We start from the raw sequence: 22,870 nt of genomic DNA on the forward strand, positions 1-22,870 counted from the left end.
TTCAAACTAATAATAAGAGACAAATTCAATACAATTTTTTCATTCATTCTTTTATTATTAACAAAATACATTAACATATTAAAATTCAAAACAATTTTTTCATTCATTCATTCACATTATTATTGTAAACATTTAAGATTCTATCAAAGAAAAGAATGTAGCTCTTCTTCTTAAATGATTTTCAGATTGAAAAATCATAAAAAATTAAAAACGAAAAACATGAAGACAAAGAAGAACAAAATTCTTTTGAATAGAAAAATAAAAACAAAAATAAGAAGCAATAAGGGGAGAGGTAGAGTAATTCCTGATTATGTGACTGATAAAGAGAAGAACAAGCTTTCAAAAATTGTAACAAGAACAAGCAGTAATTGGCTATTAGATTAACTACACAAAAAAATAATAAAAAATAAAAAAAAGATAACAAGATACAAAATCAGAAGAGAGAAGCAGATAAAAAAAACCAAGAAAAGAATCAAAAAGAAAAAAGAAGATACAGAATAAGGAAAAAGAAGAAAGAGAGACAGAAACAGAGAGCAAGAAGAAGATATTATTGTGAAAGAAGTGAAAAAAGAGGAAGAACAAAACGAAGTAGAAGACGACGACAGAAAGAGCAAGAAGAAGACGAAGAATAGAAAGAAAGATCAAGAAGAAGAGAAAGTACCTAAAAACGACGATGCAGAAAAATTTAGGTTAGGATTTTTCATAAGATAATAAAAAGGGGTAATAGGAAAATAATGAAAAATAACTATGGACAAAAGAGAAAAATTTTCATTAAAAATCACGTGTCTATTTCCTATTTCCGTGTCCATCAGTGTCCTTCGCTTAGAAGCGGACACAAAAATGAAAAAAAGTGTCCCAAAGACACTGTGTCCAGTATCCATGTCTCTCTATCCAAACACGTTTTACATATGTATTATCCATGTCTCTGTGTCCTGTCCACAAAAATAAACGTAGCCTTAGGTTTTTTACTTTATCAACTCTAATAGAGGACAAAATGGTCCCTGACAACTCTGATAGGGGACAAAATGGTCCCTGACCCCCTCTGTTCGAAACAATACTGTTCTCCTCCAATTTTTATCATATCTTGCATAACCCTAACATTCATACTCTCCTTCTTCACCTTCACAATCTTCTTCTCTATCTTTTCCTTTCTCCTCTTTAACTCCAAGATCAAGTCATAGTGTAACTACCACGCGTGTTGCATCTACCTCCACCTGTCATGGACTACACACTTCTCAAATTTCTGTGACTGGTACTCCCACCTCCTTTGCACTTCACCCACCAAAAGCATCCAACTCTACGTCCTCGATAACAGCATCACCTCCAACCCCGACAACGTCCACCACATCCTTAAGACCAAGTTCAACAAACTATCCCAATGGCACATATTTCTCCACTCTCCAGCTAACAATGTAGATTGTTGGACATTAGGATATCATTAGAAGATTCTCCTTTGACATCATATACAAATTCTCATTTCGAATGGACCCTGAGTGTTTCATTACTTCTCTCCTGGAGTCCACACTAGCAGACAGCTTTGACCTTACATCCAAGCTATCAGTACAGTGAGCAATGTTGCCATCGCTGCTCAATGAAAACTGAAACGACTACCGAACATTAGTTCGGAGAGGAAGCTAAAGGAAGCGATCAGATTGGTGGACAATATGGCCATGAAGATGATAGAGAAGAGGAGGAGGGAGATGGCAGCAACGGCGATAGACTTAACAAATCCAACTTGCGGTCTAGATTCATGGGATCTATTATTGAAGACGACAAATACTTGAGAGACATAATTATTAGTTTCCTGAGTATGAATTGGTTGAGAACAAATTGAGGATTTTTCTTCTTGTGAACATTGAAGTTGCAAAGTATGCATTGTCTAACTTGAAGTTGCAGTGTTAGACTGTTACGATTATGCAAGATATGATAGAAATTAGGAGAGAATAGTGTCGTTTTCGAACAGAGGGGTCGGGAACCATTTTGTCCCCTATTAGAGTTGCCAAGACTATTTTGTCCTTCGTTAGAGTTGATGGAACAAAGAACCTAAGTGACTGACAGAATTAATTATTAGGGATTAATCGAATAATTAATTTTAATTAAGAACTAAAGTGTCTAGTCCGAAATTTTTTGGGGATTAAAATGGGTAAATATTCTAAAATATAACTTTTGTTGTTGATTTTTATGTTAAAAAATTCTTTTATTAAACTTAACATATATACAATAATAACCATTTTGTTAAATTTAATCTAATATCGAAACTATAAATAAATAAATCAACCCAATTAAAGAAATCATTAAGAAGTGCTAATAGTAAACTGTTGTAATACTAGCTAGCTAAATAGTTAATTACTAAACTAAAGGTTACTTTTCTAAATATAAATGAAATTATTATTGCTTTTTTTCTTCTAGAGTTTGTTGAAAAAAGAAATTAAAACATATTATTTATCTATCAATATTATTTATTTTAAACTTATGTAGAATTTCTTTATTTTAATACTTATATAATCTTGCTTGTACTGTTCTAGTTTTAAAAAAAATATATCCACAAAAATTATAATAAGTAAACTTATTCCACAATTTCTAGTTAATAAAGTGGTTATTAAATAAATATTTTATGGAAAAACTAAATAGTTGAAGTTTTCTTTGTATTTGAAATGTGCCTTATTAAAGAGAAAAAATTTAGAAGTTTTCACTAATGACAATTTTATCCAATGTCCCTGTTAGAAACAAGAGATTAAACTTGAGAAATGATGGTATATTATTGAGTTTATTCAAGTTGTCTATTCAAGTTTTCTAGAATGATACACTATAAAAGGATATTTATAGGTACTAAGAGAATCGTAATAATAAAGACGTAATCTCCTATAATAAATATTCAGATATACTAAATAATACTAATTGATCATAATTATATTCTAACATCCCCCTCAAACTCAAGTGACAACTTGAGTTTGAAACTTATTTAAAACCACGAAATAAAGAGGAAAAAACTGCATAAATTGATAAAACAGGTGCAGATGGAACTGTCGGAAGGAAGCGCAGATGGAACTGCCGCTTATCTGAAGGAAGCGCAGACGGAACTGCCGCTAGTCTGAAGGAAGCACAGACGAAACTGCCGCTTGTCTGAAGGAAGCGCAGACGGAACTGCCGCTTGTCTGAAAGAAGTGCAGACGGAACTGCCGCTAGTCTGAAGGAAGCGCAGACGAAACTGCCGCTTGTCTGAAGGAAGCGCAGACGAAATTGCTGCTATTTGAAAGAAGTGCAGACAAAACTGCCAGAAAAAAATGCAGACGGAATTGCCACAAGGAAACATAGAGGAAACGCAGACGAATCTTCCACGAGAAAACGCAGACGAAACTGCCACGAGAGAATGCAAATGGAACTGCCACGAGAGAACACAGATGAAGCTGCCACGAGAGAATGCAGACGGAACTGCCACGAGAGAACGCAGACAGAACTGTCGAAGGAGAGCGAAAACTATATGATTTCTTCATGAGAATAGGTAAGCAGCGGATGACAATGGTGTTTGATCATACGACTCAAAAGAAAAAAACAAAACAGAGAAAATAGGCTAGTCGATGAGGTGAAAAACCATCAAAAGAGTGACAAAAGGAAAAGAAGAATGTCATAGAAAAAAAAATACAAAAACTACGAGGAAAACAACCTATCCTCTTCAAGGAGGATAACATTGCTCTGATACCATGTTAGAAATAAGAGACTAGACTGGAGAAAGGATTTGTGTATTATTGAGTGTAATCAAGTTGTCTAGAATGATACAATATAAAAGGGTATTTATAGGTACTAAGAGAATCATAATAATAAAGACGTAATCTCTTATAATAAATATTCAGATATACTAAATAATACTAATTGATCCTAATTGATCCTAATTATATTCTAAGAGTCCCAACAACACTTGCATTGTAAGCAAAAACTACGAAGAAAAAATAAAAAGAAAACTTACCATTTTGAAAACAAAGAGATAAGGACAATTATAAATTTACTTTTCATTATTACAGACTACAGAGTAGAAAAAATTACTATTTCTAACCAAAATTTGAGGGAATATAAATTTAACCATAAGAGATATAAATGAATCCATAATTTAAGTAGTTCATTTGGTAGTTTTGTAGAACATTTTGGATAATTTGTCAAATTAATCCAATATTTGATGGATATTAACTTAATTTATATTCTCAATTAAAATTATCTGTGCTCAAATTTCTTACAGTAAAAAATATTAATTTATTCCTGATTAATATATTTTTTATATATAATTTTAATTATTTTATACATGTATATAATTACAATTTTAAACGGTATATCCATATCTGTCAAAAAATTTATTGTTGTAATATTTTAGAGCCCCCACAAAATTTTTGCATCGTTGGCCAATATTATGTTATTAGTGTTATTATAGTCCGATACAATTGAAGCATATATATGCCATTTATTGATCAATAATAAATTCTTAAAAATAATTTTAATTTGTGCCGGATTAATTTTTATTGAATCAAATTTAAGGATGCCGCGAGAAGGAAAAAAACGCTTGGTTGTGCACTTATCCCTAATAACAATGTAGATTCAAAGCCAAGTTAAAAAAGTACATATCTGTCTTAAAAACATACATTATTGCTCATGCATGCATGCACTTGTCTATACATAAATTAGTTGCCAACTGCTGCTACTTTCCATAAATTAGGTTCATATATATATGCCAATAGCAGAACATAGAATACAGGTACTTATTAATCATCTCAGTCAGCAAATTAAACATAATAAGTAATAAATACGATCATTTCCTTAATTAACATGCCAATGCATTTATGAATGTTAGATATTTAAGTAATTTAACTGGTTTAGTGATGTGCATGCTTACCAATTATCATCTCTGTGTCCGTGACAAAATTGGATTAGTAAGAGAGGATACTCGTGTGTGGGGTCCTGGTGCGTGTCCACTGTCACATGTGAGTTGCGAGTTTAACTCATAGAAGTTATCTAGATTCGATTCGTTATTCGTTAAGTCGATTCATAAATTCGTACGAATTTATTGTTATCAATTTTTTTAAAATAAAAATATTATGTTATACATAAAATAAAAATCATTTAAATCCAAACATTTAAATTTAACAAAATTTAAATTAACACACGAGGACATTAACTGGGTTAAAGAGTTTAACAAATCAGTTTGATGATTAAGTATTCTTTTGGATTCTAAAGCATATGTTACAAAGAGGACATTAACTCTTCATAATTCATTCTAATGTCTAATAACCTAATTTTATGAGGTTAATTGTTATATTGTAACCATCATTCTACTTTTAAAGGAGAATATTAAAATATTAACTATATAAAGACCTAAAAGCATCATACGAAAAGAGATCATAATAAGACATCAAACATCTTATGATGAGAGTAGCTTATGAAAAGAGCAATCCACATAAGAAACGCTCATAACATTACAAACCTCACAATATATGCACTATTTTAAATACGTGTACTAAGGTATGATCTCTAACTTAGTTCTTCTTGTGACTCATGGTAACTTGAGCATCGGAGTCCTTGCAGGAACACCCGTACCATTGGGAATGACGAACTCGGAGAATTAACAACTCGGAATAGGAAGATGTCGACAACATCGTGTCTCCAACCTACTCTCTATAATTTTGTTCAGGTAACACCTAAACTTGGAAGAGCAAAAATACTTCTGAATAATGGCGTCGTCTGTCGGGACACGTCGCTTGTTACATTCTCTTTGTTCTAAGATCTACCCCGAGATGAGTTCAGTACAACACATGTTTACAAGATGAATAATGTAGAAAAAAAAACATAAAATACATAGTAAAAAAAAATAAGCATTAAAGCACATAATACAAAAATTTCACCAAAGAGATGAAAATATTTACAAATTTAAATTTGTGACCATATCACTTTACGCTTTAAATGCTTAGAATTGCTAAACCAAAATGGTCAATGATTTGGAGACTTAGTAACAACTTTAAAGTTGTGAAGCAAGAAATCGAAATTTATTTTTATAAATTTACCACAAGAAACATTACTTAACATTTAGTGATCGAAATTTACAAAGTCAAAAAACGAAAATTTGTTCTCTATTAAGAGAAAAAAAGATTGAAAATCCTAATTAAGCTCCTTGAAGCCAAACTACTTTCATACTTAGATGCATAAATGTATGATTTATTTTATTTAAATTTTTATAAAATATTTTAAAGTATATTATTATTTAAAAAAATATTAAAATAAAAATTATGGTAAAAATAAAGGAATAACCTCTGAATAATTTTTTATTGAAAAAATTTATGAGTCAACTAATCTAAATTAGAAAAATCCACCATTCAATTGTCAAAATAATTGCTTTAGATCGGAAAAAGTTTTACTTATATAGATTGCACTTAAATGAAAAAATTCATCAAGCAATTGTTTTAAGAGAAATAATTTTTTTATTTTGAACTCAACATTTTTATGATTGAGTTTTTATTTCATACATAGTAAATTTAATAATTGTTGATTTTGATATGTCTTTATCGGAATCTCAAAAACTCGGAGCTCGAGCCTACAAGTATAAGCTACGAGTTGGGAGTACCCACTACGGGAAGTCTATGAATCCAAATAAAAAAAATTCAAGAAAATCATTTCGACATTCAAAGAGTAGAAGCATCGACTCTTGATCCAAGAATCACAATATGCAACTTTGAAAAAAAGAAAAAAAAATCTAATTCCCAAACTCATAAATCGAGGTGATAACCTACGATTGATAGAAGTTATGGTCAGAGTTCAGACTTTATAAAAAAAAGGTAAGCAAAATAAAAAGCTCCACCTTAAAGGATGAGATGCTTTGGGGATCTGTTCTAGAATATTTCTATAAGCCCAATACTAAGAACCCGGTTCAAGAGTATAAGAAGTTTTAAGGAACCAGTTTGATGATTAAGTATTCTTTCGGATTCCAAAGCATATGTAACAAAGAGAACATTAACTTCTCATAACTCATTCTAATGTCTAATAACCCAATTTTATGAGGTTAATTCTTACATTGTAACCATCATTCTATTATTAAAGGAGGATGTTACGATATTAACTATATAAAGGCCTAAGAGCATCATACGAAGGGAGACCAGAATAAGACATCAAGCATTTTATGAAAAGAGCAACCCACATAAGAGACGCTCATAACATCATAACCTCACAATATATGCACTATTTCAAATACGTGTACTAAGGTATGATCTCTAACTTAGTTCTTCTTGCGACCTATGCTAACTTGAGTGACGGAATCTTTGCAGGAACACCCTCACCATTGGGAATGATAAACTCGAAATAGGAAGATATCACCAACATAGCTTCGGCGAGAAGGAGGAACAACAAGGTTGATGCACTGGTCATTAATGGAAGGTTGATAAGGAATCAAGCTAGAATCAAGATTGCGATTAGGGACTTTTACAAAGACTTGTATCATCAGGAGAAGTCGCCATTCGTGGGGTTTAGAGACGGTCTGGTGGAGAGAATCAGTGAGGATGATGCTATGGCTCTGGAGATACAGCCAACTTCTGAGGAGGTTAGAGAAGTAGTGTGGGATTGTGTTTCATCTAAGGTGCCTGGTAGTGATGGCTACAACATGAACTTCATAAAGAAGTATTGAGAAGAAATTGGTCCTGAATTCACGGGAGCGGTATTGGAATTTTTCCAGTCTTCCAGATTACTGGCGGATGCTAATCTCACATGGGTTGCGCTGGCCCCTAAGTTTACTGGAGCAAAGAAAATCAAAGATCTCAGGCCTATTAGTATGGTCGGGTGTGTGTACAAAGTCATATCAAAGATGATGGTCAGGAGAATGCGAGCAATAATGCCACGACTTGTAGGTGAGACACAGAGTGCATTTGTTAAGGGGCAGAAAATACATGACGGGGCACTCATTGCATGCGAAACTGTTCAATGGCTAAAACAGAGAAAGAAGAAAGCGGCGATAATAAAGTTAGACTTCCAGAAAGCATATGATAGAGTTAAGTAGAGCTTCGTGGATCTTGTTTTACAGAAAATGGGATTTGGAAGAAGGTGGAGAGGGTGGGTTATGGAGTGCGTAAGTACTGCCTCTATGTCAGTATTGATAAACGGTTCGCCCTCTCAGCCATTTAAGATGGAAAGGGGCCTACGACAAGGTGATCCACTGTCTCCTTTCTTGTTCATCCTCGTTGTTGATGTCCTACATAGAATGCTTGAGGAGGCAGTTAGAAACGGGCAAATTTCTCCGCTACTGGTTGGTAGAGATCATATTGAGCTGTCGCATCTTTAGTTTACAGATGACACCATTCTGTTCTGCCCCCAAGAGGAAGAGACCGTGAAGAACTACAGGAGAATACTTTGCTGTTTTGAGTTGATGTCGGGGTTAAGCATCAACTTTGATAAATCAAGCTTGATTCCTGTTAATTGTGAGGCTCAGTGAGTTCAACGTATGTGCTGCGTGCTGGGGTGCCAGGAAGCCGCCCTTCCAATAAAATATTTGGGGATCCAGCTAGGAGCTAATCCAAGGTTGGTGAAGACTTGGAAGCCAATTGTGGACAAAGTGGAGGAAAAATTCAGCCTATGGAAAGCCAAGGTTCTTAATAAAGCCGGTAAATTGGTACTCATCAAATTGGTACTGAATAGTCTCCCTGTATATTATTTGAGTCTGTATAGGATGCCAAAGGCTGTTACGGATAAGCTTATTTCCTTACAAAGAAGATTTTTATGGAGTAAGGAGGATGGTAGGAATGGTATGGCATTGGTAAGGTGGGAGGTGGTGCAGGCGCCCAAAAAATTCGGTGGGTTGGGTGTTGGGGATGCCATGCTACGGAACACAGCCCTTCTCTTTAAGTGGTGGTGGCACTTTTCAAAGGAGGATTGCCCGCTGTGGAAGAAGGTGGTTTGTGCTTGTAATAACCTTAACCCAGATGTCTTGCTGTCCTCTCAGACTTTACCTAGCAAGGGGGCCCTTGGAAGGATATCTGCCAGATACAATTCACGAGTCAGCAAGTAAGACAGAAGATAATCACTGGGCTGGCTATGGAGGTTGGTGATGGAAGAGGGACTCAGTTCTGGGAGGATGTCTGGTTGCGTGGTGGTGCTTTGAAAGTCTAGTTTCCGAGGCTTTTCTCAGTCTCAAACCAAAGAGGATCTTTTATAGGGGATTGCGGGTTTTGGGATGGGGTTGAGTGGATATGGAACTTCCAATGGAGGTGAGAGCTATTCTAATGGGAGTTGGATCTAGTGAACCAATTGCATGAGGTATTAAGACTGGTCAAACTGGCTTACAGTAGTGAGGATCAAGTTGTATGGAAATTTGATAAACAAGGGGTCTTTTCTACTAAATTTTTTATGCAGGTACTACAGGAGGACAACCTTCAAGAGGATATAACAAGCTACAACTTTACAAGGACAATTTGAAAAGGTTTAGTCCCACCAATAGTTGAACTGTTTGTCTGGTTTGTATTGACTGGTAGGGTTAATACGAAGGAGAGGCTGAGTCGATTGGGAGTCATCCACCAGGAAGATATTCTATGTGTGTTTTGTAACAAGAGTATTGAATATGTTCACCACTTGTTCCTTGGCTGTGATTTTTCTTGGCAGGTTTGGTGTGCTTGGTTAGCATTCGTTAGAAGGCAATGGTCATGCCCGGGGACGCTGAAGGAACATTTTATAAGTTGGACTGAGATATCAGCTAGCAAGGAGGAGCACAAGAGGTGGTTGATGGATTTTTGTGCGATTATCTGAAACATCTGGCTAGAAAGGAATAGAAGGATTTTTCAGAACAAAGAAAAAGGGGTTGTTGAGGTCATCCATATGTCCTTCATGAACTATCAGGAGTGGTTAGGTGTAGATCCTTTTTGTTGTTGATGGCAATGCCGGAGATGACAATGGAATAAACAGTAGTCTTACTTGGAGTTGGATAGCTTAGTTTATGGTTTACTTGGTTCGTTTGTTATTGTACGCTCGACTTGATGTGTTGAGCTTCTTTCTTAAAAAAAAAAGGAAGATATCGACAACATCGTGTCTCTAACCTTCTAACCTACTCTCTACAACTTTGTTCAAGTAATTCCTAAACTCAGAAGATAAAAAATACTTCTGAACAAAAAAACATTAGAAATTGAAGATCTGTTCTTTAACCAACATTTTCAAAGTTTTCAAAAAATGTCTAACCAATTCAAAATCATTCAAATAGTCATATATAATTAAAATTTAAAATCATTAACTAACTAATAACAACTATAAACTAACAAATAAGAACCATGGACCATAATTTATACAAATTACAAATAATAATCTATAACCGTAAATCTATAAATTGAAATAGGCATAGGCTAATAGCAATAATTTGTTTAAAAAAATTACATAAAACAGGAGCGTGGCTATACTACTGATGTAGAAGCAAAAGTAGCGAAAAAGAATGGATGAACGAAAAAGAATAAAAAAGTCAATTTTCACTAAGAAGAAGGAGGCGCAGTGGCGAATAACTGTACACATCCCGTGCGAACAGAGATGACGAGTACAAAGAAATAGAGAATGGAGTTGGTAATGATAGTGAAACGACAAATTGTTGTAGAAGCTTGCTCTGGAAAGAGAAGAGTAACAAGGGAGGATGAGAGAGTAGATGTGGGAATGGCAGCACCGTGATGAACGCCGGTAGAAACGTACGAATTCAACGGCCAAATAAAAGTGACAAAGGATAAAAGAAAGAGTGGAAGTGAAAACGACGCATAATTCACTTGCCCACTCTCTCGCGAGTTTGAACGAATTTGTCCGAATCTATCCTGGTACGGCCAAATCTATCCACAAACGAAGTTGAGTCCGAATCAACTTCATCACCTAGAAATATAAATTTCTGAGTTTGACAACAATACTTAGAAGTATTTACAATATTTGCATTATTTGATTCTCCAAATGTATTGTGAGATATCTAACAAAGTTTAAGAGCTTGCATGTATATATATTAGAATTAAAGAAAGACCAAAATTTAAATATCACCGTACATTCGTACATATTTATGTAGAATATAAAATAAAACATTTTTACAATTAAAATTGTTATTCATATACTAAAATCAGTCATTAGTATATTTATGTATAAATATATATGTAGTTTAATTTATTTTTAATGTGCATTTATATTCAAATATATATTTTATTCTAATAACTAATTTTAATAGTTAAATTTGATGTACACGTAAGATAGACATTTCACCATCCATATGTGATCTTGATATATTCAAATAAGGAAAATTACATCAATCAACTTTTAGTTAATTAGCATGAGTTAACTTTTTTTGGAGTTTATACTTTAAAATATAAAATTTATAATTTATAATTTATAATTTTAAATTTAAAATAAATACAATATTTTTTAAAAAATTAATTAATATTAATTAAAAAAATTGATTCCCTAACATTACTCTTGGAATAATAAGCCTCATCAACAACACGGTTACTTAAAATACAAAATAATGGAGAAAGCTAAGACTACATCGATAAAAAAGAACAACCCTTCATAAATTTCAAACACGTTTCACTTAACCAAACAATGCGGATGAAGCAAACTTGCAAGTTCCAATGAAGTTTTTTTAAAGCTTTTTTTTTTAATCTGGATTCTATTGTTTACGTTTTTTGGGGTTGGTATCTGGGTTCTATAGTTTTGTGAATAGATTGTTGGACTTGGTTACGACTTACGAGGGCTCCCCTTGGAATCCAAAACAGAAAAAGAGATAAAGAAGTCCCCTAATTCTCTCTTCAGTTACGTTGTGCAATATCGTAATCATTTACCTTGGCCTTTTTTAAGTTCCTAATATGATGCTCAGCAATTTAGGATCCATCTAACACGAATTTTACTTTGAAGAACGTTTTAATATCAACATGGTAAATAGACGCACACAAGAAAAATTGTCCCTTGTGGGGCTCACACGGCATGGTAGCAAGACCAAGCAGAGTAATTGGGTCCATCCTAAAGAACCATACATACATGCCAGCAAAGAAAATAGCAGAAATTATAGGCGCATCATCAGGAATAATGCTACATTCATGTCCATCAAGATTCTTGGTAGAAACTACTATGAGCTTTTACTTAATAAGTCAAAGTTCATCATTCAATCTCTTGCTTGTTCTCTGGAAAAAGATGCATTTTTCCATTTAAAATTTGGTTAGAATCATTGATGATGCTTGTTCCTACTTCCCATGTGTTTATTTTTACTTAAAACGGTGCTAGTTGCCACAATATCTTCCAATTACCATCAAAATGTTTCTTTGCAGCCATTGATAATGAATTAAACACATTATATATCAAGATAATGCATGACATGATTCCAAATAACAAATACTGATTGCTATGGCAAAAGAGAAAACATAATGTTTTGGTTTTACAGAAAAGTATCAGCAGGACACAAATTTCGCCATGCATGCTGTCTGCTATAACTCTAGCATGATTACAACTGATCAAAGGACAAATATATTTATTTTCAACAAATCTGAAAAAGTGGAAGCTGCAAGAGGAAACAAGTGAATGGAATTTGATTCACTCTGTGTGTCAGATAGTCAACGAAGCAGCAGCTGTTGTTGGTCTTCATTATCAAGGCTTACAATGTGGATGGTAGATGAAAAAAGAGCATTAAGATTGGGAGGGGAATCTACTTTAATCACTGGCTCATTAACCAAGCCTCTTCTGAATTCCTCATCTGCCTTTTCAACACCCTTTGATCTTAAGAAACTGTTCAGATAATCCACCAACTTGAGCATCTGATTATGCTTGTCTTCAAGGGAGATTCTTGCATCAGCCAGCTTCATCTGAATACTTTCTTGGCGCCACAGATCGGCCATTTCAAACATGCTCCTCTCTTGTTCAAATTCCTCCTGAATTTTCATGAAATCGCTTTGTAATCGCTCGACTTTAGCCTTGTCTTCTCCAATCTGCATAGCCAATTCATTGCAAACTTGCTCAATCAATTCTCTTTGTTTTCTCTCCTCATCATAGCGTATCCTAATTTGATTAACGCATAGGTTGGCCTTGGCAAGCTCATGTACCAGTCTCGCATTCATCTTCTCCATCCTCTCTCTACTTCTCCTTTCCCTTCCCAACTTCTCCTCTAATTCACCTGCCAATTGTTGCAATTTCTTCTTAGACGATTTGTTTTCGGCTTTCAGGTTATCGATGCAGCTTTGAGCTCGAAGCATCTCTGATAGCAAAGCAGAGACAACAGAGTCACTCGTTGCTTTTCTTTCTTCAACAATCTTAGCAGCCACCTTATTCGACTTTCTCAAACCCCAATTATCTTCCTTCATAACATGCTTGTATCAATTGAAGTAATTGAGTAGAGATATATAGGATAAATCTAAGGAAAGTAATTAGGAATCGAATTCGAATAGCATAATACCTTGCAGTCAAGACCAGAAACCTCGAGAAAGCAGAAGTGCCATAACGCTGCGGCGAGCTTCCTGGCAGAGAGGTCGGGTTTTGGGGAGCGGTGGCGGAAGGTGACGGGAGAAGCATTGGCTTTAGCATGATGTATATTGCATGACCATCTTCCGAAGAGTGAGTTTTCGTGTTTCCGGCGGCGAGGGATCGCCGGAGTGTGGGTCCCGCCGAAGGAGTTCATTTCATTTTATGTGAGTGAAAATGAAAAAAGAATAAGTGGCAGGTGCTTGGAATCTGAAGAGTTTATGAAAGGTTTTAAAAGTTAAACAGAGTAGCACCATTTTACCTGCTTTTAAGACACCCTCCCCCTCAAAAGACGTTATTATATTAGATGGAAAATTTAATACAAGAGGTTATATGTGATGCGGACATAATATAAACTCGCCAAAACTGAGTGTGACATATAATTGACTGCATTAAAATCCAGGATCATATGTTAGAACATAATGATGAATCAACCTAACATGAATAACCACTTAACCACTCACTTGAAAGTAATGTATAGATCAAGTGTATCAGCGGCGTTTTATGGTTGTGCCACTCCTTTCAATTTATTGCTACTTTCAGAATTTATTAATTACTATTTAACTTTGGTATTTTGTTACTCTAAATTGTAAAACCAATGTTATTAGTTCATTAGAATTTATTATTTTTGATCATCACTTATCCATTAATTCAATTCCTTTAGTCTAATTCTATTAGTCTAATAATTTAACAACATATTTTATTTCACACTTTTAAATATTAATAGTTAACTGATGAATAAAAACAATAAATTTTTATAGTCGTCTAGAATTACTTGAATTTTAATTTATGCACTAAATTAACGAAGATATATAGTAAAGAGTCGTGACAAGTGTACAGAAATTTCTGCATTAACTTATTATATGTGTAACTATATGCGTAACGTTGTTTTTGCACGTTCTTTTCTTAAATGCGGGATTTTCCCCTTAATTAAAACTTGCGTGCATGCATGATGCATCAGCAATTCAGCATAGTTGAATTCAATTGTAGTACTCAATAATCATGCAGGTTGGCTTGACATTGATCCACTGCTACCTCTTTCTCTTTGTTTGATTATTCCAAGTTCCAACATTAATGTATGACTGAATGACACTTGCATTAAAACAGAACAACATACAAAGGTACTTTCAACCATTCATCTCTCACTTTTATGAATAATTGTCTCCTAAAATTTTAACACACGTAAAAATATATTTAGAATAACAGAAATTAATATTCATGTAGTAAACTAGTAAAAATAATAAGTACAATAATTTAGTATCCATAATTTGTTCCCTCAATTTCCCCTTTATAATTTCAATAGTTAGTTCTATTATAATAATTATTTCACAATTTATACTAAGTTGTCTTTTTTTAAATAATACAATGCTTTAATTTTTCTAAGGTACGATGTGCTTGTTTAAAAAAAAAAAAATTCAGTTATTTGTAAATGAATAATTTTTTAATTTATATTTAATAGAAGTGCCAAAAACAAAATACAAACAAATTATTCTCTCATTTTAAAAATAAGAGTTTAACTAGGAAATTTATTTCTTTTAGTCAATATCTACTATTTTTTTAAAATTCTAAAATTTAAACTCTAAATTATAATATCAAATTTTTAAAAAATAAAAATAAAAAAAAGTAATTCTATAGTAAACAATTGATCAATATTTTCTATGTTAATTGTAACTTAAGGTATTGTTTGGATGGAAGATGAAAAATGAGAGAAAAGAAAATGAAAAGAAAAAAAAAAATGAGAAGAAAAAAATTTTTTTTTTATGTTGTTTAGATAATGAAGAGAAAATGAGTGAAAAAAAGGAGAAAAAAATCATAACCAAGTGAAATTACATTAATACTCTTCATTTTTCTTTTGTTTTTAATGTTAACACCATAGATAAATTGGTAATTTGACTTTTATTTTAGAATTACCAACTGTTTTTATCGCAAGTTTGGAAAGAAAATTTAGGGTGGACCCCACACCACTGTTTTTCCTTTTCTTCCAATTTTCATTCTCATCCAATCTAGGAGTGTGTATGGCTCGACCCGACTCGAAGATCCGGTCCGGCTCCGAATATTTTAGGGGCTATTTTGGTGTGATTTTACCGAGTTTAGGGTCGAGTAAGGGTCTCAAAAATAGACCCGGTCATTATTTCGGATCGGGTCTGGGACATAGCTCGGGTCACCCGAAGTCGGCCCGGTGACCCGGTCATCATACACAATTAATATTTTGTGTTATTAGTAATAGATGATGGCTATTCTTATGTGGAATTTAAGTATTGTAAACCTTAATATTTTGTGTTATTAGTTATTATAAGACTATAAGTTAATGTTTTATGTTTAAATGCATAAGATTTTAGACTAATGTATAATATTGTGTTATTTATATTGATTTAAATATTTGGTGTTATTAGACAATATTAGTATTGATTATGGTTATGCTTTAATTTTAGAGAAGAGTTGGTTCTTGTTATATTTTTCTAAGTGAATTTTACCATGTCAAATAATGGTTAGAGTCTTGAAAATTTGGATATTTTCACATGCTAGCTTATAAAAAGGTATCAAGGTAACGTAATGTTAATGGCTCGGTTTTTACCCGGTATAATCGTGGCCCGAAAGTATATAGGTTTCATCGGATTTAGGGCTGGATTTGGGTCTAATAAATAGGCCCGTATATATTTCGGGCCGGATCTGAATCACATCAAATCCGATTTCACCCGACCCATGTACAACCCTAATCCAATCAATGAAAAATAATTTTTTTTTTCTGTTTTCCTTCTTTGCATTTTCTTTCTTTTTAATTTCCATTAATCCAAACAATGCGAAAGAGTAGGATAGGAGAGAAGCGATAATTCCTTAAACTAAAAGATAAGGAAAATGATTAAAAATTATGGAATTAATCAAAGGAAATGGGAAAGATAATTATCCCAGTCAAGATACCATTCGGCTATGCTCTTTCACACACTGACACACTCAGTTGTTCCCTAGTCCTAGTCCTCCTTAAAGGCGCCACAGTTCACACAAAATCCCCATTAAAATAACAACTCATCAAAATTAATTGATTGTTCCCACATGGCTGATTTGGCTAGAATGACTATAACTTCTTCGGTCAACAAATTGAGGCCCCTCTTCTAGCAGTCTTCTTCTGTGGCTGCTCCATGCAAATAGATATGCACGTGCACGCATATATATAACATAGATAGATATTAGACTAGTTCTAAGTTCTTACAACAACATAACAGAGCGAGCCACCACATGTAATAATAATATATTCAATCATATTAACCAATTCCGTTAAATAAAAGTCAACATTTTATCATCACCATTTCTATCTCTTCATGCCACGCACCCTATAAATATCAAACTTTCCACCTCACAAATATTTCATTCCATCATAACTTGGATATCATCAGGGTTAAATAACAGATCAAAGCACATAGAGAGAGGTTCATTATCTTAATCAATCAATCAATCATATTTCTATAAAGTTAACGTAAACAGTTACATATATACACAAACTAGAGAGAGCCCTCAATTATCCTATCTTATCTATGGGGAATTATTGCTGCAATGCAACATCGAGATCAACGGAATGGGGAGGCGAGGATTGGAGTGATTTGAACCCTAAGAAGATGAATACGGTGAACATAAAGAGGAGATCAAAGAAGGTGTTTGATGAAGGTCAAGTGTTGAGTATTGGAAGAGCCGAGAAGGAGAAGCTGTTTCGTGAGTTGGGAGCAACTATATGTAACGATAACAACAATAACAATGGTAGCAGGATCAAGATTAGGATCTCCAAGAAAGACTTGGCTAAATTGTTGGGTGATGATACGTCTACTACTATACAAGAACACAATAAAGGGAAGTTGCAGCATCGATCTTCTGCAGAACAAGTTCTTCTGAGGCTGTTAAAGGCTCGTGATGATTCTCTTCACATAAACACACCATGGAAGCCTCAGCTTGAGAGTATTCCTGAGGAGAGATAGTATGCTTTACATCTTTTTTTCTTTGTTTTTTTTCGTGTACAAAATAACAATTAAGAAATGGAAAAGTACAGGCAGACAATGAAAATATTAAATAATGTGAATAATAGATATATCGAATGTTTATTTTACTAGGTGTACGGATGGTTATTTTAATATTAAGATTTAGGTGGGTAATTTAGAAGTGTAGTGTGTTTTTATTTGATTGGTGGTTGTTCATGTTGTTCAAAATAGTCATTGTTTACCTAGCACTCCCTTTAAGAAATTAAACAACTGCATTTTTCATAACTTATGTATTTTCATGTAAGATAGAGATAAAAAAATGGTTGTAAATTTGAGACAATGTAATTGTATTAGTTATTAATTATCAATAATGCCGCAAGTGAAGTGATCTTTAATTTTCTTTCATCATGTGTTCAACCAGCTGATGCAAAAATCTAGAAGCCGTCAAAATTAGCCAATGTTATTATATCTTTAAAGTAATGTTTATGTGTATGTGTATATGCTGCGTATACAAGCCGCTGTTAACTACTTAACTATATATATCCGGATTGAGATTAGAGAAAAGAGACCATATCAAAGATGTTCCGTGCACTACTATACCATTATTATTTAATGTTGGGGTATGAAGGCAAGACAGGAACATTCCTTTTCAGAACTTATTATATGTATATTTGGGGATCCATCTTACTATCTATATTAGTGTACTGGCATCAATATGGAAGAGAGGAGGATAATATAATACATATGTATAATGGTATTGTCCCTTTCATTAGTTTGATTTTGGTATACTGTTGTTGTGTGAGGACTAGAACTCTATACATTAGTAACTGAGTCAAGTCAAACGACCCACTATAGTAAAAGCATTGAACGAGAAATATCGACACATGATGTATAAGAATTTGACCATATGCCGTGTCCCTGTATACTCAAATTTCAATTTACTTGCGTAATATTTTAAAGAAAAGTATAAGTAAACAACAATTTTTTTAAACAATGTGTGAATACTGTGATTCTGTTCTAAGTGCACATATTAATGAAGAATGCTTTTCGAGCAGTAGAATTTATTGTTTTTGATCGATAGTTAATCAGTAAAGTTTAAAAGTATAAATTAAAAATATGTTATTGAATTGTTAAATTGAATTAATAGTTAAAATGCTGATAAAAAATAATATATTCTACCTTAAATTTTTTTCCATATTATTAATACCAATTAAAAAAATGTGCATAAAAAATATAAAATTTAAAGAGTAAAGTATCGTTTTTGTTCCCAACGTTTGGGGTAAGTCCTATTTGTGTCCCTAATGTTTAAATCGTCCTATTTGTATCCTTAACGTTTATAAGTGATTCAATGTTATCTTACTATCAATTATACTAACAAATCAGATTATATTTTTCGATTATTCTCACTTGGATGTATTCATTCTCAATTAGGTTTCACTTGAATGTGTTCGATTTTAATATTATACCCACTATTTGTGTTTAGATTCAATTATGTATGTAAATGTTGTAGGAATTAGTTTCAACGTTTGATGAGCTATTTTTCGGAGTAGATCATTGATTCTATCCCAGACATTTGTATTCTAACTTCAAGAAGAGATTTTTAAAACTCAAACTAAAGCGCTCATGATGTGTAATTGACGGTAGCATAATATTGAATCACTTTTACAAACGTTAGGGATACAAATAGGACGATTTAAACGTTGGGGACAAAAACAATACTTTACTCAAATTTAAATTTTTAATTTATCTATTATTTATTTATTAAAGTAAAAATTTAAATTTTTTTATTAATAATAATTTTAATATATAATTTTAAGACAAATGTTAATTAAATTCTTAGCTAAATTAGTTTTTAATTAACAAATTTTGATCATCAATTAATTTTAAATATTTTATTTTGTTAGGTTAATCGATTCTCACAACAAATTTTAATAAAAAATTAAATATAATAGATATATAATTTAATGTGAGAATTAATTTGTTTAATAAATTAAAATAAAATGCCACTAAAATTTTTTTAAGAATTAATTTGAAATACTACTGATATAAATTTGCTTGAAAATTCATGAAATAGAAATGAATAATACATATGGTTGGAGGACATGTATGAAACTATGAATTGAAAGTGCAATTCGCAAAACACAACCATGGAATGAAGGAGAATCCTGCAGTTCTTTTTGTGAGGTGAAGGTGCATGGTAGAGTTGAGAAAACTAATAGTGTGATGATTTCCACATTCTTCGATTGCTTGGTCAAGTCAACACCGGAAAAAATAACCCACTTTATTCCTACTATCAATATATTATCAAAAATTTTAAAACAAATAAAATAAATATATTATTGAATGATAGAAAGTAAAATATAACAAAACGTTAAAAAAAATTTAGTTCAATATTTAAGAAGACAAATAAGAATTGAATATAAAATTCTAAAAAATACGTATATTATTAGTACTTTATTACAATACAGATAGTACATAGTAGAAAATTATTATCATCATTATATTCCATAATATTAAGTAAAAATTTGTAAACCAAGCCACGTGGAGGGTTCAGTTGTGTCTCCTTCCCAGCAGCTTGGAACTGCAGCCTGAGGATTGAAACAGAAACAGAAGAGAGTGACTGAAATCCAAAATCAGAACAAACATCTTTATTCATTAGCTTCCTTCCCTTTCCCTTTCATTCATGCTTTCGTTTCCAAACAAATCTAATTCAATCATTTATAATTCAAGAACAAGGTAGCTTGTGTTAGTTACATTACAGTATCCCCGTGTTTTCTGATCGCATTTGCATCTAAGGAGAAAAAAAAAAAACAACTTTAACGCTTTTTTTTTTCTTTTAATTATATTTTTCCATGTGTTCTGTCCTCTGATCGTTGAAGTAGAATGTGATTTTTCATTTTTTGCTCGTGATTTCTCAGTGCAGCTCCATTGTATTTGTACCTCATGTATTAGATGCGCACAGATTCTTTCTTTTATCGTGTGTTATATTTCATTCAAATATCAAGAATTTGCGATTTGTAAAGAAATATTTATCTTTCGTGCCTAAAAGTTTCTTTGAATCTGAAGAGTGAGTTACCTCCTTGATTGGTTTTATTTTACGCCTTAATGATTTTCAGAAAGGAGAGAATTTTGGAGAAATTTGAGTGTGTGGAAGATGAATCAGCAGAACCAAGCTTCAGGGTATCCATCAAGTGTTCCAATGAAGAGAAAACGTGGGCGGCCACGGAAAGAAGAAAGTGCAGTTCAAGGAGAGATCATGCCGGCAATGCCTCCTTCTGAAAATGTCATGAATTCCAGCCAAGTTTGCGCTGGAATTACAGCTAACGATCATAGCGATGCAATGGTGGGGAAGGTGGTAACCGGCGTCATAGAAGGCTCTTTCAGTGCCGGATATCTGCTTAATGTTAAGGTGGCAGATTCTGATTCTCAGTTAAGAGGTCTTGTTTTTCTTCCTGGCCAAGTTGTTCCTATCACTGCACAAAATGATGTGGCTCCTCAAGTTAGAATGATCCAAAGGAAAGAAATTCCAATTCCAATTCCAGTTCTTAATCCGCAAACTCTGACTAATGATTATGTTCCTTTACCACCACAGACTTTGACAGATGATTACATTCCTTCACCAGCACAATGCAGCAAGCAACCTTCTGAGGAGGAGGCAGAGTTGCATCTGCCCAATCCTCAAGTGCTGCCAATTGAGAATCCACTTTCACTTGAGAATCAATCTGCCTCTGCTATGGCAGTTGCGGTCGAGTTGCCCAAGAATGATATTTCTGTTCCTGGTGGAGGGAATCCTCAGGTAATATCAGAGCCTGGATATCAGAATCAATCTTCTTCTATGGTGTCAAATTTTGAGTGTGAAAATCCTGTTAGGAACAACGAAACATTGCATCAGATTGATACCTCAACTGATGTAAAAGAATCAGGTGCTGATGGAGGAGCAACAGAAGATCAAGATCCAAAGCCAGCATCTGAACCTATCATCTTTCTTCCAACAATTGAAACTCAAACTGCACAGCAGACTACTATGCCTTCCCAGCTGAATGAGCCGATTCGTGATGAGATGAATAAAACATCAGAGATTGAACTCAACAAAAGCCCTGCTGAATCCATGCCATCTGAACAGGTTCACAGCTTCATGGAGAAGCAGGCCTCGCCGAAAACCGAAGGACTACAAGATATGGTGGGAAAGCTTGCTACTACTGAGATGTTGAGCTTAATAGACTCCTCAAATTCAAATGGAAAATCAAACACAGGTGTTGGAAATGGTATTGATATGGTTGGACTTGGATCAAACCATGCCCCTGACAGCAGCCAACCAAAATCCATGGTATCTGAAGAGATCAAGACTTCATCTGAAGGATGTGCTTTTGATGCCATTGGTAAGGTGGACGTGAATCAGCCTACTTAGTTAATGCAAAGGAAAGGATGGAGAAGGTGGTATACCATGGTTAATTTGGTCATCAGATTTAACAGTTTTGAAATCGAGTAGAGTTTTCAAATGCATGGCTTCAAGAATTTCAAGTATTCTTGATTGAATTTGTTTTCTTTTATTTATTTTTTATTTCTTTCATATTGGTTATTTGTTCTATTCCTGTTCTGCTACTACTTTGTCGAATAAGTTTGTTTTTCTTTGCAGTGATCTTTTGTTATCTGGTGACATTATACTACTGATATTAGAAAACTACATGGTAAGTGGCAAGTGTTGGGAGTATAAAGTCTGGCATACGTTTGGACAGATTAGGCAAAATAAATGTAACAAGTATGATCAAATACTATCGTTTAATAACAAACTATTCGAATTGATTAGAATTTGGATCCTCTAAAATGAGAAAATTGGTAAAGTGATAAAATGAAAAATTAATTATTGTTAATTTTGTAACTTACATAAAATGTGTATCCTATTATCTTAATTTAAGAGTGATTAATTCCTCACTTTACTATTTTATCAACTTCTTCGCTATACTACTTTACCAACTTTCAAGAAAATAGAAGTTATTGCTCATTTTGATTGGTGCGTTCTTATGTTAGTAGTTCACGCCAACTGGGCCTTTGATTAGTTTTTTTGGCCGTTTGGAAGCTGAATTAAGCATCATAATCGTGCAGCCAAGCCTTGGATCAATGGCAGCATCACCTGCCTCACTCGGAGCTGCACCCAGGTTTGAATCCTCAATGAGGACTATAGAACCCATGTTAGTAGTAGGAGTGTATGTTTGTGAGTTGGTGTGTATTGTATAAGACCAAAAAAAAAAAGCATCATAATTGCCATTCTAATCATGTCAACATGCTCCATGAAATCGTCTTTTTAGTGTCTTGGAGGAAATGGGTGGCAAGAAAATAAAAAGTTAGACACTATTCTTCCTCCACTCTTTAGACAGCTTGAGAAGTTATGAAATAAAGAAATGAAGCATATAAAATTATAAAAACAGATTTCAAAC

At 33.4% G+C, this 22,870-nt stretch overlaps 3 protein-coding genes across 4 annotated transcripts; 2 read left to right on the forward strand and 1 right to left on the reverse strand.

The window, feature by feature from the left end:
• Positions 1 to 12,294: 12,294 nt before the first annotated feature.
• LOC107637270 (uncharacterized) lies at positions 12,295 to 13,757 on the reverse strand. Of its 2 annotated transcripts, none has more exons than XM_016340711.3 (2): positions 13,406 to 13,757; positions 12,295 to 13,307 (listed from the first exon to the last, which is right to left on the reverse strand). In XM_016340711.3, the coding sequence occupies exons 1-2, from the start codon at positions 13,625 to 13,627 to the stop codon at positions 12,570 to 12,572; spliced, it is 960 nt and encodes a 319-aa protein (XP_016196197.1). In that variant the 5' UTR covers positions 13,628 to 13,757; the 3' UTR covers positions 12,295 to 12,569. The 2 variants fall into 2 exon arrangements, with proteins under 2 accessions (XP_016196197.1, XP_016196189.1); XM_016340703.3 differs by having other exon boundaries at positions 12,295 to 13,319.
• Positions 13,758 to 16,794: 3,037 nt separating this feature from the next.
• Positions 16,795 to 17,616, forward strand: LOC110263212 (uncharacterized). Its single transcript, XM_021104182.2, has one exon. The coding sequence runs from the start codon at positions 17,001 to 17,003 to the stop codon at positions 17,433 to 17,435; it is 435 nt and encodes a 144-aa protein (XP_020959841.1). The 5' UTR covers positions 16,795 to 17,000; the 3' UTR covers positions 17,436 to 17,616.
• Positions 17,617 to 20,452: 2,836 nt separating this feature from the next.
• LOC110263208 (uncharacterized) lies at positions 20,453 to 22,012 on the forward strand. The gene has a single exon (XM_021104167.2). The coding sequence runs from the start codon at positions 20,590 to 20,592 to the stop codon at positions 21,841 to 21,843; it is 1,254 nt and encodes a 417-aa protein (XP_020959826.1). The 5' UTR covers positions 20,453 to 20,589; the 3' UTR covers positions 21,844 to 22,012.
• Positions 22,013 to 22,870: the final 858 nt, after the last annotated feature.

This window comes from Arachis ipaensis, chromosome B1, assembly GCF_059453495.1.
Source record: "Arachis ipaensis isolate K30076 ecotype BB chromosome B1, ASM5945349v1, whole genome shotgun sequence".
NCBI lineage: Eukaryota > Viridiplantae > Streptophyta > Magnoliopsida > Fabales > Fabaceae > Arachis > Arachis ipaensis.